At 50.3% G+C, this 17,038-nt stretch overlaps 1 protein-coding gene across 3 annotated transcripts in view; it reads left to right on the forward strand.

The window, feature by feature from the left end:
• Window positions 1-698: 698 nt before the first annotated feature.
• BRF1 (BRF1 RNA polymerase III transcription initiation factor subunit) overlaps window positions 699-17,038 on the forward strand; it is a 71,952-nt gene continuing 55,612 nt past the window's right edge. For 2 of the 3 annotated variants that reach the window (XM_068539393.1, XM_068539402.1), the window contains exons 1-2: window positions 699-943; window positions 9,719-9,799. In XM_068539393.1, the coding sequence (XP_068395494.1) occupies window positions 760-943; window positions 9,719-9,799 (265 nt within the window). In that variant the 5' untranslated portion in view covers window positions 699-759. The remainder of the gene's footprint in view (window positions 944-9,718; window positions 9,800-17,038) is intronic. The other variant, XM_068539411.1, reaches the window with a different exon arrangement.

Genomic DNA, 17,038 nt, shown 5'->3' on the forward strand with positions numbered 1-17,038 from the left:
ACTGAGGGCGCGGGTGAGAGGGACACAGAAGCGTGATGACACCGGTAACCACAGGTGGCACAAGTGACTGTCAGGGGGTGGGGAGACACGGGGGAGGCCACACAACAGGGAGCGGGGTTGCATGGGGGCGTAGGGCCGCGGAGCCTGCCCCCAAGGCCGGAGGGAGGAGCAGGCAGCCCCGGGCGGCCCCGGGCGGTCCCGGGCGAGGGTTTCCACCCTCAACCTGAGCCAATCCGTCGCTGAGCTCTGCTTCTCAGACCCCGCCTGAGGCCCCGCCCACAACAAGGTACGCCCACAGCCCCTGGTCCCGCCCATAAGGCCCTCAGGTTCCGCCCACCATTCCCGTGCTCTCGCTCCTCAGGCCCCGCCCACAAGCCACGGTCCCGCCCGTCTGGCCCCGCCCCCGCAGGCCGCTCAGCTCTTCCTCCTGCTGCTGGCGCGCTGCCGTTGCGGCCTGTTGGTCCCAAGTTCCGAGACCTGGTGGCTGCGTCCCGGCCCGGAGGTCGCGGGTTCGAGTAGTCGCGTCTTCGCCGCGGCCCCGGAGCCCGTGCTCGTTCCACGGGGCGCGACCGTGGCGGGCGGCGCCGTCCCGGCTCGCGCGGCGAATCTGCCGCTGCGAATCGGCGGGCTCGGCGGCGGCGGCCTCGCGAGAGTCTGGGCGGCGCGGACGCGGCTGCGGACGGGCCCGGCGGAGGCGCGGGCCGGCGGGCTGACTGGGACCGGGGCCGGCGGGCGGGGGCCCGGCCCGGAGCCGCCGGCATGACTGGCCGCGTGTGCCGCGGCTGCGGCGGCACCGACATCGAGCTGGACGCGGCGCGCGGCGACGCCGTGTGCACAGGCTGCGGCTCGGTGCTCGAGGACAACATCATCGTGTCCGAGGTGCAGTTCGTGGAGAACAGCGGCGGAGGCTCATCGGCCGTGGGCCAGTTCGTGTCGCTGGACGGTGGGTCCCGACGGGGCTGGCGGGGCGGGGGACCGGGTGGCCCGTGGCCTCCGTGCGTGTGCGGTTCTGGCTTTAGTAACGGAACTTACCGGAACAGGGGACAGGATGCGGCCTGGGGTCGGGGTCGTGGCCCATCCCCCTCAGTCAGCGCAGTCCCTTCGCTCCTTGGGGGGACAGTTGTTTGAATCTGGGGGTCGGGGACGTCAGCGCGTCCCCCCTCTCAGTCATCACAGTCGATTCAGCTCTTTTCGGGTTGCAGTTGTATGAATTTAAACACATTTGGATTCGAGTAACACCACAGCGAGGATAGAGTTCCACAGCCCCACGCCTCCCCGCAGCGGCAGCTGCCCTCCGTCCCTGCAGTCTTGTTTTTCAGGAATGCCGCGTAAATGGAACCAGCCCGTGGGCCACCTTCAGAGACTGGCATCTGTCGCTCAGCCCTGTGCCTTTGGGATTCGCCCAGGCTGTTGCGAGGATCTGGCCTCCTTCCTGTGCACGGCCCACGATTTGCTGAAGGACCTTTGGTTTGTTTCCAGTTGGGGGTGATGATGAATAGAGCTGCTAAAAACTTCGTGGATGGCTTCTTCCGTGGACATAGGTTTTCATTTCTCTAGGGTGGTTACCCAGGAGTGGATGGTAGCTGTATGTTTAACTTTATAACAAACCACTAAACAGATTTTCAATGTGGCTGCACCATTTTGCATTCTCACTAATTGCTTCACCAGAACTTGGTGTTGTCTCTGTATTTATGTGTATTTTGGTTGTGTTTTTAGTGTGTTGTGGTGCCTCATCTCCGTGTTAATGCATTTTCCTAATGCATAGTGATGTTAAACAGCTTTTAATGTGCTTATTTGCCATCCCTTAATCCCCCTTGCTGAAATGTCTGTTCAAGTAGTTTTTTGCTCATTTTTTATTCAGGTTGTTTGTTTTCTTACTGTTGAGTTTTGAGCATTCTTTAAATATTGTAGTTACAAGTCCTTTGTTAGATATGTGATTTGCAGAGCAGAAGTTTAAAATTTTGATTAAAAGTTTTAAAATTTGATGCAGTCCACTTTATTGATTTTTTTTTTCTTTCATAGATTGTGCTTTTGTTGCAGAGCATGGGCTCTAGGCACGTGGGCTTCAGTAGTTGTGGCTCGCGGGCTCTAGAGCACAGGCTCAGTAGTTGTGGCACACGGGCTTAGTTGCTCTGTGGCATGTGGGATCTTCCGGGACCAGGGCTCAAACCCGAGTCCCCTGTATTGGCAGGTGGATTCTTAACCACTGCGCCACCAGGGAGGCACCCTAGAGTGAGTCTTGAAATGAGATGTGATTCCTCCAGCTTTGCTCTTCCTTTTCAGAATTGTTTTAGTTATTGTAGTTCCCTTCCCTTTTCATTCAAGTTTAGAATAAGTTTGTGTATATTTACAAAAAATCTTGCTGGGGCTTTGACTGGAATTGCATTAAATCTCTTGATAAATTTGGAGAGATTTGACATTTTTACTATATTGTGTCTTCCAATCCATGAGCACAGATTTGTCTCTCCATTCATTAGGTTTCCTTTGATCTTCCATCATGATTTGTAGTTTTCAGCATATAGCTCCTGTACATATTTTAGATGTTTACCTAAGACCCAAATAGAGCTATTGTAAATAGTATTTTTCAAAAATTCAGTTTTCAATTGTTCATGGCTGGCATATAGAAATATGGTTGATTTCTGTCATTGGCCTGTTTCCTGTGACCTTGCTAAACTTATTAGTTCTAGGAGTTTTTTTTAAAATAGATTCCTTGGGACTCTTGATGTAGACAATCATATTATCTATAAATAGGGGCTGTTTTCTTTCTTTTGTTTCTGTTTCTTGCTTTTGAGCAGGCATGCTTACCTTCTTCCCAGTCTTAGAGGGAAGCATTCACTCTCCTCCCACTCAATATGATGTTAGCTATAGGTTTTGTTTTTTTTTTAATATTTTATTTATTTATTTATTTATTTATTTATGGCTGTGTTGGGTCTTCGTTTCTGTGTGAGGGCTTTCTCCAGTTGCGGCAAGTGGGGGCCATTCTTCATCGCGGTGCGCGGGCCTCTCACCATCGCGGCCTCTCTTGTTGCGGAGCACAGGCTCCAGACGCGCAGGCTCAGTAATTGTGGCTCACGGGCCCAGTCGCTCCGCGGCATGTGGGATCTTCCCAGACCAGGGCTCGAACCCGCGTCCCCTGCATTGGCAGGCAGATTCTCAACCACTGCGCCACCAGGGAAGCCCTAGCTATAGGTTTTTGATACCTGTTCTTTATCAATAAAGTTGAGGAAGTTCTCTTTCCACTCCTAGTTCGCTGAAAGTTTTTAATCAAGAGTGGGTGATGAGGGCTTCCCTGGTGGCGCAGTGGTTGAGAATCTGCCTGCCAATGGCAGGGGACGCGGGTTCGAGCCCTGGTCTGGGAAGATCCCACATGCCGCGGAGCGACTGGGCCCGTGAGCCACAATTACTGAGCCTGCGCGTCTGGAGCCTGTGCTTCGCAACAAGAGAGGCCGCGATAGTGAGAGGCCCGCGCACCGCGATGAAGAGTGGCCCCCGCTTGCCACAACTAGAGAAAGCCCTAGCACAGAAACGAAGACCCAACACAGCCATAAATAAATAAATAAATAAATTTAAAAAAAAAAAGAGTGGGTGATGAGTTTTGTTTTTCTTCTTTGGTCTGTCAGTGTGGCTGGTTTTTGAATGTTCAACCTGCTTTGCATTCCTGGGGTAAACCCACTTGATCATGGGGTATTATTCTTTGTATGTGTTGCTAAATTAGATTTGTTAATATTTTGTTGGGGATTCTTACATTTATGTTAATGTGGTATATTAGTGTGCAGTTTTCTTGTAATGTCTTTGTCTGGTTTTGATATCAAGGTAATGCGCCTCCTGGAATGAGTTGGGAAATGTTCCCTTCTCTTCCGTTTTCTGGAAGGGATTGTGTAGAATTGGTGTTATTTCTCCCTTGACTGTTTGGTGGAATCTACTAATGTAGCTATCTGGGCCTGGAGGTTTCTTTTTTAGAAGTTTTTAATTACAGGTTCAGTTTCTTTAATAGTTATAGGTTTTATTTATATTTTAGAATATCTCTTTCATGTCGGGTGAGTTTGTCGTTTTGAGGATTTGGTCCATTTGATCTGAGTTGCTGAATTTATGCACGTAGAGCTTTTGGTACTATTCCCTTATTCTTTGGATGTCCGCAGGGTCTGTAGTGGTGTCTCGTTTCCCTTTCAGATATTGGTGTTTTGTGTCTTCTCTCTTTTTCCCTTTGTTTCTCCTGCTGGAAGTTTATCAAATTTTTTGATCTTTCCAAAGAACCAGTTTTGGGTTTCATTGCTTTTTTTCTCCTGTTTTCTGCGTGGCACACGTCTTTGTGTTCTTCCTGGGACTGCTGTGGCGGAGTCTCCCTGGCACTGTGTTTGCAGCTTTGTCACATGTTGCCACACTGCCCCCTCAGTCATCCAAGACTTTGATGCCTGTTGGGAAGAGAGTAACAACGGCAGGAAGAAGGAATAATCATCGTAGCTGACACTTAGGGTTTCCCGTGGGAGGCACCGTGCTGAGTGCACCCCTTGTACCTGATGACAGCCTGTCCTCCCTGCAGACGACAAAGCTGGGTGCAGAGGAGTCCTGGACGTGAGAGATGTGCTGCCACCTGTGGGCAGTGACGTTGGTCCCACTGCCTGTGAGCACAGGCTCAGAGCTGGGTGCCCGTTGGTGGTGTGATTTAAAGGTGGTATGAACCTGGGCTGGCTCTGTCTGGTGGGCTCACTCTCTGGAGGGTCCCCAGGGAAGCGCTGCAGGGGTTGTGGGTTCTCAGCTCCTGTATAGAGGGCGGAGAGGGAGGGGCGCCGCTGCCTCCAGCAGCCCCTCCCTCCCCTGGGTGGGTCCCTCCCAGACTCCTGGCCTCCTCCCTTCCCCGGCACAGCAGCAGCCATCCTGGTTGTCGGCTCTGGCTGCTGTCAGCCTCCCTGGTGCGGAGTGTGTGCCCAGCTGGCCCCCCAGCTCTTCCTTTGCTCCAGCCTCATCCTGGAAGCTGGGCCTGCTCTCTGGGGTGCCCTTGTGCAGGGCCCACGGCCGCTGTCTTTCCTAAGCGTTCTTGCTTACTCTTTGAGAAGGAGTGGTGGATGGCTGGCGCCGCAGTTCACTTGAGAATATGTAAATCAGACGTCAGGGCCCTGTGGCCAGCGGCCCTGTCACCAGCTGGGCTTCTGACTGTGACCCAGGCCCAGGGTCCAGAGGCGAAGGAGCCCAGACCCCTGGGTCCCCTGGTAGATGTTTGAGGACCGGCAAAGTGAGTCCAGCGTCCCAGGCTGGACTCGCAGAGTGGTGGCAGCTAGGGTGGTGCTGGGGACGCCTGGGCTGTGTCTTTCAGTTGATGGGCAGCTGGTGAGGGGATGGGCGTGGCTGAGAGAAGGGGTGGATGTGAGGACTGCAGAATGGCAAGGTGGTGAGCGGAGCCGGGGCAGCTGGGCCTTTGCAGGCCTGAGGAGGGTCCTGCCGGGTCATGGGGGAGGGGCTCACCAGAGCGTCAAGGAGCTCAGGGGCAGAGTAGGGCTTCCTGGCACAGGCCCACGCCAGCATCCTGTCCCTGGTGTCGGTGCTGAAGGTCTCGAGGACAGCAGGTCTTTCCCCTGGGTCTCCCCTGCAGTTGATGGCGCACGGTGAGCCTGCGGGCCCCTCCCAAGAGCTGTACGTGCTGCTCCCCAGGGTGAAGCCCGGAGGCAGAGGGAGCGCCTGCTGCCCTGGGTCCTTCCCTCCCTCTTCTGGGGCGCACCCCTGTGGGTTCCATGACCACAGCTTGTAATCGCTGCAAGCTTTGTCCCTGAAGTCAAGGTGTCTGTAAGTGCTAGTGTTCTCGTAGTTATGAGTAATGAGGTGCTTTCCATGCGTAACACGACGAGGAAGGTTCGGTGCCCAGCTCTGGCGGGGGTGGAGCCTCTCTTGCTCGCTGGGGCAGCTCCCTGGGTCCTAAAGAACAGCAGGCCCACCTGCCCTCTGCCTGGCTTGTGCCCTGCCCGGAGGGGGTTCTCTCAGGCACAGCCTACCAGGTGTCCTGGCCAAGCTCTAGTCCTGGAGTTTCGGAGGTTCTGCATCTCTGTTTCTATCTTGTGGCCCCTCAGAGCCCCACTGAGTTCCTGCTGGAAGGGACCTGCTCTCAGGAAATGGCTGAGTTTTGTCCTGGAGGCACTTGGGTGAGAGAGGACTGTTGTTCCTAAAATGTCATTTGCTGCTTTTATCACCTGCCATGCTGCATGCTGCATGGTTTCCATAATCAGACTTTTAATCGTGACAAAGCAGGCTCTTCAGTAGCTGTGTCTGGTTGAAAGAAGTTTACGCTGCTGCCGCTGTTTAGCTATTGATTCGCCGACGGCAAGAGGTCTGTGTCCAGCCACGTCCCCATGCCCGGGGCTCAGTGTGGACTTGCTGAGTGTCTTTCGGGTGCCTTAGGGGAGTTATGCCCACGTCCGAGCTCAGGTCGAGGGGCCACTGGATTTCTCTTCCGTCCTGGAACCGCCCAGCTGGACCTCGTGCAGTTGTCCCCCCTTAAGAGGAGTTCCACAGCGGTGACAGAAACCCCTCACTTTAAATAAAATGAATACAGACTTAGGAAAGGTTTTGCTTACCCATGTGGGAGGGATCTGTGAGTGAAATGGAGGACGGTGCTGTGTGCTGCTTTTCTGTTTGTGGTCTTGGGGTGTTGGTGTTGCTGGCTTTGTCCTCAGTGCTCAGAGTGGCCGAGAAGCCCCCCCCCCCCCAAGTTGCAGGGGTCAGGCCTTTGCACCTTCTTGCTTTTGCAGCCACAACTGGGAGGGGCACAGGTGCATCTGGGTGGAATTTCCGGCCCCTCCCCTGCTGTCCACAAGGGGGCAGTCTTGGCCCTGCTGCGCTGACAAAAACTGCAACCTTTACTTCTTAGATGTAGCTGGTGTATCTTGTTTGTTACAGGACCTTGTTATAGAAAATATAAAATGTTTTTAGAAGTAGAGGGAATAATATGAAGGGCATCTGAAAGACAAGTACAGCGTGCATTGATGGTTTTGGTCAGAGGTGGTACTCAAGCTTTCTTTCACGCTTCAGGGGACCCTAGCCCCGTGGTGTTAGCTGTTTGAGATTTGCTGAATAAGCACTTTTCATAGGCTCCACCACTGCTTTCCAGATGTTATCTACTGTAACCAAATCCCCAGTGGGTAGTATTTGTTGAATAAAAGAATATGCATCCATTTGGCAAGCAGGCTTTGACCTCCTGCCCCCTCCCTTCCCCCAGCTGGCTGGACCCAGTAAGGCACCTTCCTTGCCAGGACTTAGTCCCTGTTTCTCCTGGGAGCACGTGCGGGACTGAGGCTACGTACGAGGACCTTGGAGAACACCGGGGTGGTGTGTGTGAGTGTGCATGCTGACAGCAGGCATCGGGAGACAGCTCCCAGAGCAGGTGGGGCCGGAGCAGCCCCAGGAAGGGTGACTGGGGCCTTGGGGAGAGACAGGGAAGGACAGCACGGCAGCAGGAAATAGAGGTCCTGGAAGTGCAAGGGGGGCACGTGCAGAGAGTGCGGGGGGTGGGGGAGTGAGGGGAGAGGGTGAGGGGAGGGTGTGACCTCTCAAGGTCTTGCAGTGCATTTCACGCTCACCCAGAACGAGTCTCCACTCTTACTCAGCAGCATCGTTGTGTGACCTGCCCTGGTCGCTTCCCGTCTGTGTCTAAGCAGGGAGAGGTGGCTGGGAGGAAGGCCACCCAGGGTCCTTGTGCCTGGAAGGTGGGGCTTCAGGGGATTTATACCCTTACATTGTCCTTTTTCTAATGCAACATTATTGTAATTGTTTGCTTAGAACACATGCTGATTTCCGTTAAAACAACATGGTGATTTTTTTTCCTTTTTCTCAAATAAAAGTTGGGCAGCACTGGACACAGGTCAAAATGTGGCTGTCCTGGTCAGGTGACTGAGGGATTGAGGCCTTCTTCAGTGGTTCCTATGTCTAAAAGATCGCAAATATAAAAATTCTAAAGTTTATAAAAGCTGCCAGTTTATAAAAGCTGCCACAAAATAGGAGGGTACAAGATGCAGACCCCCAGTCTCAGGCCAGTGAGCCCGTGTCAGGCTTCTGCAGAGTCAGAGGCAACACTGGAGTGTTGGAAGCCCCTCATTTCTGGGCCGGGTGGACAGGTCTCCCCTGGGCCCTGCACTGCTCCCGGCTCCTCTCTAGGCCCCCAGTGTGCCCTGCCTGGCCCTCTCCCTCCCCGCCCTCTATGGCCAGCTTCTTGAAGACGCTAAGTTTGTGGTAACTTGTCAGGGCAGTGATAGAAAACCAACACACCCAGGGTGACAGCAAAACCTTCCCCAGGCACTGCCACCTGCCCCCAGGCTCCACATCCTACTTTGAGAGAGCCATGGGCTCCCTGCCAGTCCCCACTGGGGCCGGCGCTTAGACCCCACTGTCGGACCACAGGAGTTGGTGGGGGACGCTGCCCAGCCCTGGGCCTCAGCCCCAAGGAAGCTGCTGAGGCAGGGACGCTGGGTGCTGGGGCCACCAGCCAGCCAGCCCCCTGCTGTGCGCCCGGCTACTTCCAACTGCTCGTAGCCCACTAACTGCCCAGCCAGGCCTACTTGCTGCTCGTTTCAAAGTTTTCTTAGCCAATCTTATTTCTTTTTTTCCCAGCTGAACTTTAGAATCATTTTGCTGAGATCTTTAAAGAATCTTGTCAGTACTGGTTTGGGATTTGGTTGCAGTCACAGAGAAGCCGAAGGCTGACTTGTTCTCCGCTATCGGTGCTGGTAGCTGGCCTATGGATGACCGAGAGGTCCCTACTGGCCCCAGGGGGTGGGCCACGTGTTTTCCTCGGGGGACCTGTTCTCAGACTTCAGTGATCTGGCTTCCCAGATCCCTGTCACTGCTGAGTTTCCATTTCATCCTCCAGCAGGCCTTGCACCCTTACCTCTGCCACGTGGCTAACAGGGTGAGGTCGTGTCCCCTAACTTCAGGAGCCTCTAAGCCTTTGCTCTGGACTTGGTAACAGACACGCTGGCCTGTGGGATGCGCAGCACTCCCGGCCCCCCCTGCCTGTGCTTGGCCGCCTGCGCCCCTCACTTGAGCGTGGTGCTCGCTTGAAGGTCGCACTTCAGCGCTGGGGTTTGTAAGTCTGGTGAACAATCCGGATGTCCACCTGGCTGTCTTCACAGGGTATCAGGGCAGAAGTCCCCGCCCTGAAGCCCTGCAGAGTAGAGTACGTGAGACGTTCTGGGGAGGCTTGGAGTTGGTGGCAGGTTCAAAACAGAGCGCCTGTAGGTGCAGCTATGGCTACGCGTTGGGTCCAGGGCTCCCTAGGTTGCTGCTCTGTGGGCGGGCAGCACACAGATGGGTAGAGGTGCCAGCGTCTCCTGCAGACTGGCTCCTGCCCTCCGGGAACCCACCTACCCACCCCCCCCAACCCCGGCCCCCCGGGAGATGGATGCGATAATAAATGTGAATGGGCTGGCCCAGGGCCCGCAGAGGGCCAAGGTGAGGGGCCAGGCTGGGCCGGGCCAGGCCTGGGCTGTAGTTTGGAGAGCTGTGTGACAGTCTGTTCTGGGACATGGTTAGAGAATGCAGATGGGCACGGTCCACGCCCTCAGCTCCAGGTCAAGGCCACGACCCTGTTAGCAGGGCAGAGGTGTGAGTGGTGCGGTGGGATGCTTGCTGCTGCCTCCTGCTCTGAATCTTGCTCCAGAGACACTGATGCAACGAAAGGGCTCTTAACACAGATCTCTGCCCAGTTTCGGCTCATGAGTCTGATTTGTGTCTCTAGGTGCTGGCAAAACCCCAACCCTGGGCGGCGGCTTCCACGTGAACCTGGGAAAGGAGTCAAGAGCACAGACCCTGCAGAACGGTATTTCCCGCCATGGGTGCTGCTGGAAGAGGGTGGGCTCCTGAGGCGGGACAGGGATGTGGGATGAAGGATAAGAGTGGACAGCCTGCCGTGATCCCCCATCCTTGTCACCAAGCCAGCGCAGGCCCCACTTCTGGGAGGAATTGTTGGCGGAGTCCCCTCCCCGGGTCGTCAGGACCCTGCCTGGGTGCCCTGCAGTGCCCTGGGCCTCCTGCAGGGGCTCTCTGCCAGGGCTACTCAGTGAGGTCTCTGGACCCTAACGGGCCCACACCTGTCTGTTACAGTTTCAGTCGCGATAAGCACAGCAAAAACAAATTTATAGCAGTTTTGACGTGCAGTAGCATTTTCGTTGTATTTTATAACAGCCCCAGTCCACAGCAGATTGGAGAAATGTCTGTTCAAACCGTGGCCTGTTTTTAATTGGGTTATTTGTCTTCTTACTGAATTGTAAAAATTCTTTATGTGTTTTAGATACAAGTCTTCTCATCAGTTATATGATTTGCAGAAAATTTTCACCCATTCTGTGGTTTGTTTTTTTCACTCTCTTGATGGTGTGCTTTGAAGCACAAAGGTTTTTAATTTTGATGATGTGCGGTTTATTTATTCCTTTGTTGCCTGTGCTTTTTGTGTCATAAGTAAGAAAGATTGCCTGATTCAATCCAAATCACAAAGATTTATGCTTATGTTTCCTTCTGAGTTATGGTTTTAGCTCTTAGGTGGAGGCTTTGATCCACTCTGAGTTAGTTTTTGTGTCTGGTGTAAGGTAAGGGCCCTACTTCACTCTTCTGCATGTGGATATCCAGCTTTCTCAGCATCATTTGCTGAACAGACTGTATTCAGTTGGCACCCTTGTCAAAAGTCAGTTGACCATAAGTGTGAGGGTTTGGATTCTCACCTCTGTTCCATTGGTCTTCGTCTGTCCTGTTGCTGGTATCACACTGTTTTGGTTATTGCATCTTTGTAGCAAGTTTTGAAATCAGGAAGTGTGAGTCCTCCCAATTTGTTCTTCATTTTTAACATTGTTTTGTTGACTATTCTGAGTCTCTTGAATTTACATATGAATTTTAGGTTTGGTTTGTCAGTTTCTGCAAAGCAGCCAACTGGGATTTTAATAGGGATTACATTGACTCTGTAGATCAATTTGCGGAGTATTGCCGTCTTAACAAGATGAAGTCTTCTGAAACCTGAATGTGGAATGTCTTCCCATTGATTTAGGTCTTCCGTAATTTGTTTCAACAATTTTTATGGTTTTCAGAGTATAAGTTGTACATTTCTTTGCTAAATTTATTCCTAAATATTTTATTCTTTTTGGCTATTGTAAATGGAATTGCTTTTTTAATTTCATTTTTTGGTTGTTTGTTGCCAGTGTGTAGAAATATGAGAGGTATTTGTATATTGATCTTGTATCCTGCAGCCCTTGAAAAACCCACATATTATAATAGCTTTTTTAGTGGATTCCTGAGAATTTTCTATATATAAGATCACGACATCTGAAAATAGATATAGCTTTGCTATACTTTCCAATCTAGACACCTTTTAATTTTCTCCCCTGACAGCCCTGGCTAGAACCTCCAGCACCGCAGTGAATCCAGGTGTCTTATTCCTGATTTCAGGGGAAGTGTCCAGTCTCTCACCATTAAGTGTGATGTTGGCTGTGGTCAGCTCAGGCAGGGACACCCTCTGCTGGGACCTCTCAGACACTGTGAGGACGCTGTCAGGAATGTCATGGCACATAAGAGTGCCTCCGTATTGGGTGCGTCCCTAAGCTCCGCGATCTTCACTTGCACGCTGGGAAGATGGGCTTGGTGAGGTCCAGCATCCTTACCTATATGCTGGCCACCTTCTCCTTGGCTCTGGAGGACCCGCCTCCCGTTGCTGCTGTGGATGGGAGTGGCCAGCACAGACCCGGCCAGCAACTCCCCAGTCCAGCAGGGCTGACATCCACGTCGGCCGACTACCGTGAGGGCAGGTGGTGGGCTTCTAATTATGACTCGCATCAAAATGTTTTAAATTTTCCATTGAGCTTTTTCCTTTGACCCCATGGGTTTATTAGTGTTGTTGGCTCTACCAGCTTGGTTCTTCTGTGTTTAGAGCTCATACTCTGTTGGATTTCAGTCTTTTGAAATGATTTGATGCTTGCGTTATGGCCCAACATATGGTCAATTACAGTCAGTTTGGGCACTTGAAAATATTTTTCTGCAGAAAGTGGGGTGTTCTGTACATGTCACTGGGGTCAGATTTCCTCCCAGTGCTCACTGATTTTGGTTCTGTTTGTCTGTCTATCACTGAAAGGGCATATTAAGATCTCCATGATGATTGTGGATTTGTCCAGTTGTACCCATAGTTTTGTTGGTCTTTTGTTTTGCCTGTTTTAAGACTATGTGTATACAAGTTTAGCGCATACAAACTTATTTATTTATTTATTTATTTTGGCTGTGCTGTGCAGCTTGCAGGATCTCAGTTCCCCAACCAGGGATTGAACCCAGGCCACGGCGGTGAAAGCCCGGAATCCTAACCATTAGGCCACTAGGGAGCTCCTTAATGAACACAAATTCACAATTATTCCTGGCGGGTAGCCTGAGCCTCCATTGCCTATATGCTCGCCTTCAATCCCACTTGTATTGGCCTCGTTCCACCTGCTTTCTTCTAGCTGGTGCTATCACATCATCTTTCTTTTTCTCTGTGGCTGACTTTAAGATCTTCTGCACATGAAGAAGTTTATTCCCTATAGAGAATGTATCTATTTCCGGACTTCCCTGGTGGCACAGTGGTTAAGAATCCGCCTGCCAATGCAGGGGACACGGGTTCGAGCCCTGGTCTGGGAATATCCCACATGCCGCAGAGCAGCTAAGCCCGTGCACCACAGCTGCTGAACCTGAGCTCTAGAGCCCGCGAGCCACAACTGCTGAGCCCATGTGCCACAACTGCTGAAGCCCGGGCACCTAGAGCCCGTGCTCGGCAACAAGAGAAGCCACCGCAATGAGAAGCCCACACACCGCAACGAAGAGCAGTCCCCACTCGCCGCAACTAGAGAAAGCCCGCGCGCAGCAACGAGGACCCAACGCAGCCAAAAATAAATAAATAAATAAAAATAAATTTATAAGGGAAAAAAAAAAGAATGTATATATTTCCAAAAACCTAGACTAGGTGGCACATCGGACTCAAATCAGTTGTAGTTGTAAAGAGGAGCGTTCATGCAGACGTATTCATGGCAGTAGAACTGGAAACTAGCAATAAAGAGAGAGAAATAACCCGCCTAATTTAAAAAAAGACTTTAAATAGCCCTTGGTTCAAGTACGAAATCAAAGCGGAACTCGCGGGCTCCTCGGAAAGGGCCCGGTGAGGCCTGAGGCCGAGGTGCAGCCCGCTCCGCTGTTTGGGGAAGCCCAGAGCCCCGGGGAGCACCCCGTCTCGTCCTCCGCACACCTTTCCCGGGGGCTCCTGCCTGGGGTCCGCGCCCAGCGGCCTGGCCCCTGAGGAGGGGCTGGCCCTCCCTCCGCCCACCTTGGCAGGTGTCCCCTCCTGTCTTCGGCTGCCTCCCCCGGTGTTGTCGTCCTGTCTCTGTCTGGGTGGGGGCTGCAGGGACCGAGGGGGGCCATCTCTCCGCAAGGCGCCTCTTTTCTCCGGACCGGACCGGAGCTGGCCTGTTGTCCTCCCCCAGGGAAGACTCCTGTCTTTTCACTTCCCACCACCCGCCCCCAGTCTGTTGGGTTGGGTTGAAATCTATGGATTTAACTTCAGCTGTTACTATTTGTGTTAGGTTTTGGGTGCCTTTCTTAGACAACAAGAGAGTTGGGAGAGAAACAGACGGCTTGGGTTGTGATTCTGTTCACGCGGGAGCCTGTGCCTCCTGGCCCCCCTCCCTCCCTGGAGGTGTGGTGCCCGCGCAGGTCCCTCTCTTGGGCCGTCTCTGGTTTATTGGGAACGTGCTCAGGTCCCAACTGAGGTGCAGCTCAGTGAGAGAGAAGCCCTGGGCTCTGTCTTCCCTCCGGGTGCCTGGGAGGGGCTGGAGCGGGCGCCCCACTTAGCGTGGAAAGGGCATCCTGGGCGCCAGCGAGGGGATTTGGTCCAATCTGAGTTTCCGTCTCACTCTCTTTTTCTTTCCTAACTTGGACCTTTTGGGGTTTTCTCTCTATCTTTGAAGTTCTGAAATGTCTCTAGGCTGGAGCATTGGTCACTGACTTGATGAGCCCTTTCACATGGGAGACATTTCTCAGGGAAACTTCTTATTCTATTCTTTTTGTTGGTCTGTTTTTCTTGGTATAACGTATGTATAGTAAAGTGTGTAAAATGTACCAGCCTTAAGTGAACTGCTTGATTAATGTGTATGACCTAAGGCCTGGGCTCATATCATGGTCGAGCATGTTTCTTGTACCCCAGGAAGCTCCCCACTGTCGATTAGTTTTACTTGGTTTTCTGCTTCAGACAATTAGAATCGCAGAGAATGTCCTTTTGGTGTGTGTATATCAGCAGTTTGTTTGTTGCCACGTAGGATTTCATTTGTGAATATACCACAACTTATCTATCTGCTTTTCCTAGCCACGGACGTTTGGCATCTCCATTTTGGCTGCCAGGTGTGTTCTTTTTTTTTTTAAATAAGCTTTTACATTCATTTAATTTTTTTGGCTGCATTGGGTCTTAGTTGTGGCACGCGGGATCTTTGTTGAGGTGTGCAGGATCTTTCTTTGTGGCGCGTGGGCTCTTTGTTGCGGCGCTGGACTTCTCTCTAGTTGTGGCGCATGGGCTCTGTAGTTTGCGGCACATGGGCTCTCTCGTTGAGGTGCACGAGTTCAGTAGTTGTGGCGTAAGGGCTTAGTTGCCTCACGGCATGTGGTATCTTAATTCTCTGACCAGGGATCTACCCTAGTCCCCTGCATTGGAAGGCAGATTCTTTACCACTGGTTTCCTTTGCTGTGCAAAAGCTTGTAAGTTTGATTAGGTCCCATTTGTTTATTTTTGTTTTTATTTCTATTGCCTTGGGAGACTGACCTAAGAAAACAGTGGTACAATCTATGTCAGAGAATGTTTTGACTATGATCTCTTCTAGGAGTTTTACGGTGTCATGCCTTTTATTTATTTATTTATTTGGTTGTGCCAGGTCTCAGTTGTGGCAGGCAGGCTCCTTAGTTGCAGCTCTCGGGCTCCTTAGTTGCGGCGTGCAGGCTCCTTAGCTGTGGCATGCGAACTCTTAGTTGTGGCATGCATGTGGGATCTAGTTCTCTGACTAGGAATCAAACCCAGGCCCCCTGCATTGGGAGCATGAAGTCTTAACCACTGCGCCACCAGGGAAGTCCCTATGGTGTCATGTCTTATGTTTAAGTCTTTAAGCCATTTTGAGTTTATTTTTGTGTATAGTGTGAGTGTGTGTTCTAACTTCATTGATTTACGTGCATCTGTCCAACTTTCCCAGCACCACTTGCTGAAGAGACTTTTTCCCATTTTGTATTCTTGTCTCCTTTGTTGAAGATTAATTGACTGTAGGTGTGTGGGTTTATTTCTGGGCTCTCTATTGTGCTCCATTGATCTGTAAGTCTGTTTTTGAACCAGTACCACACCATTTTGATTACCATAGCTTTTCAGTATTGTCTGAAGTCTGGGAGAGTTATGCCTCCTGCTGTGTTTTTTTCCCTCAGGATTGCTTTGGCAATTCTGGGTCTTTTATGGTTCCATATAAATTTTTGGATTATTTGTTCTTGTTCTGTGAAAAATGTCATAGGTATTTTGATAGGGATCACATTAGATCTGTAGATTGCTTTGGATAGTATTGCCATTTTAACAATATTAATTCTTCCAATCCAAGAGCATGGGATATCTTTCCATTTCTTTGAATCCTCTTTAATTTCCTTTATTAATGCTTTATAGTTCTCAGCATATAAGTCTTTCACCTCCTTGATCAGGTTTATTCCTAGGTGTATATATGTATATTTTTTGGTGCTATTTCAAAAGGTATTGTTTTTTTACATTCCCTTTCTGATATTTCATGCTGGTGTAAAGAAATGCAGCCAATTTTTGAATGTTGGTCTTGTATCCTGCTACTTTGCTGAATTCATTTATTAGGTCTAGTAGTTTTTGTGTGGAGTCCTTAGGGTTTTCTATATATAGTATCCTGTCATCTGCATGTAGTGACAGTTTTACCTCCTCCCTTCCAATTTGGATACGTTTTATTTCTTTTTCTTGTCTGATTGCTGTGGCTAGGACTTCCAATACTACATTGAATAGAAATGGTGAGAGTGGGCATCCTTGTCTTGTTTGAGATTTCAGCGGGAAGGCTTTTAGCTTTTCACTGTTGAGTATTATATTGGCTGTGGGTTTGTCATAAATGGCTTTTATTATGTTGAGATATGTTCCCTCTATTCCCACTTTGGTAAGAGTTTTTATCATGAATGGATGTTGAATCATGTCAAATGCTTTTTCTGCATCATTTGAGATGACCATGTGGTTTTGGACTTTTCTTTTGTTAATGTGGTGTATTACATTGATTGATTTGCAAATGTTGAACCATCCTTGTGAACTTGGGATGAATCCCACTTTGTCGTGGTGTATGATCTTTTTTATGTGTTATTGGATTCGGTTTGCTAATATTTTGTTGAGAATTTTTGCATCTATATTCATCAAAGATATCGGCCTGTCATTTTCTTTTTTGGTGGTGTCTTTGTCTGGTTTTGGTATCAGGGTGATGGTGGCTTCATAGAATGTCTTTGGGAGTGTTCCCTCCTCTTTATTCTTTTGGAAGAGTTTGAGAAGGATTGGTATAAATTCATCTTTGTATGTTTGGTAGAATTCGCTTGTGAAGCCATCTGGTCCTGGACTTTTGTTTGTAGGGATTTTTTTGGTTTGTTTTGTTTTTTAACAGAGTCTATTTCACTTCTAGTGATTGGTCTGTTCAAGTCATCTATTTCTTCTTGATTCAGTTTTGGTGGGCAGTATGTTTCTAGAAAGTTGTTCATTTCTTCTAGGTTGTCAAATTTGTTGGTGTATAATTGTTCATAGTATTCTCTTAATTTTTTTTTTGTATTTCTGCGGTGTCAGTTGAGATTTCTCCTTTTTCATTTCTTACTATGTTTATCTGGGTTCTCTTTTCTTCTTGGTGAGCCTGGCCAGAGGTTTGCCAATTGTGTTTACCCTTTCAAAGAACCAGCTCTTGGTTTTACTGATTTATTTTTCTATTTTTTAAAATCTCTATCTCGTTTATTTCCTCCATGATCTTTATTATTTCCTTCCTTCTGCTGACTTTAGGTT

Source organism: Eschrichtius robustus, chromosome 1 (genome assembly GCF_028021215.1).
Source record: "Eschrichtius robustus isolate mEscRob2 chromosome 1, mEscRob2.pri, whole genome shotgun sequence".
In the NCBI taxonomy this organism is placed as follows: domain Eukaryota; kingdom Metazoa; phylum Chordata; class Mammalia; order Artiodactyla; family Eschrichtiidae; genus Eschrichtius; species Eschrichtius robustus.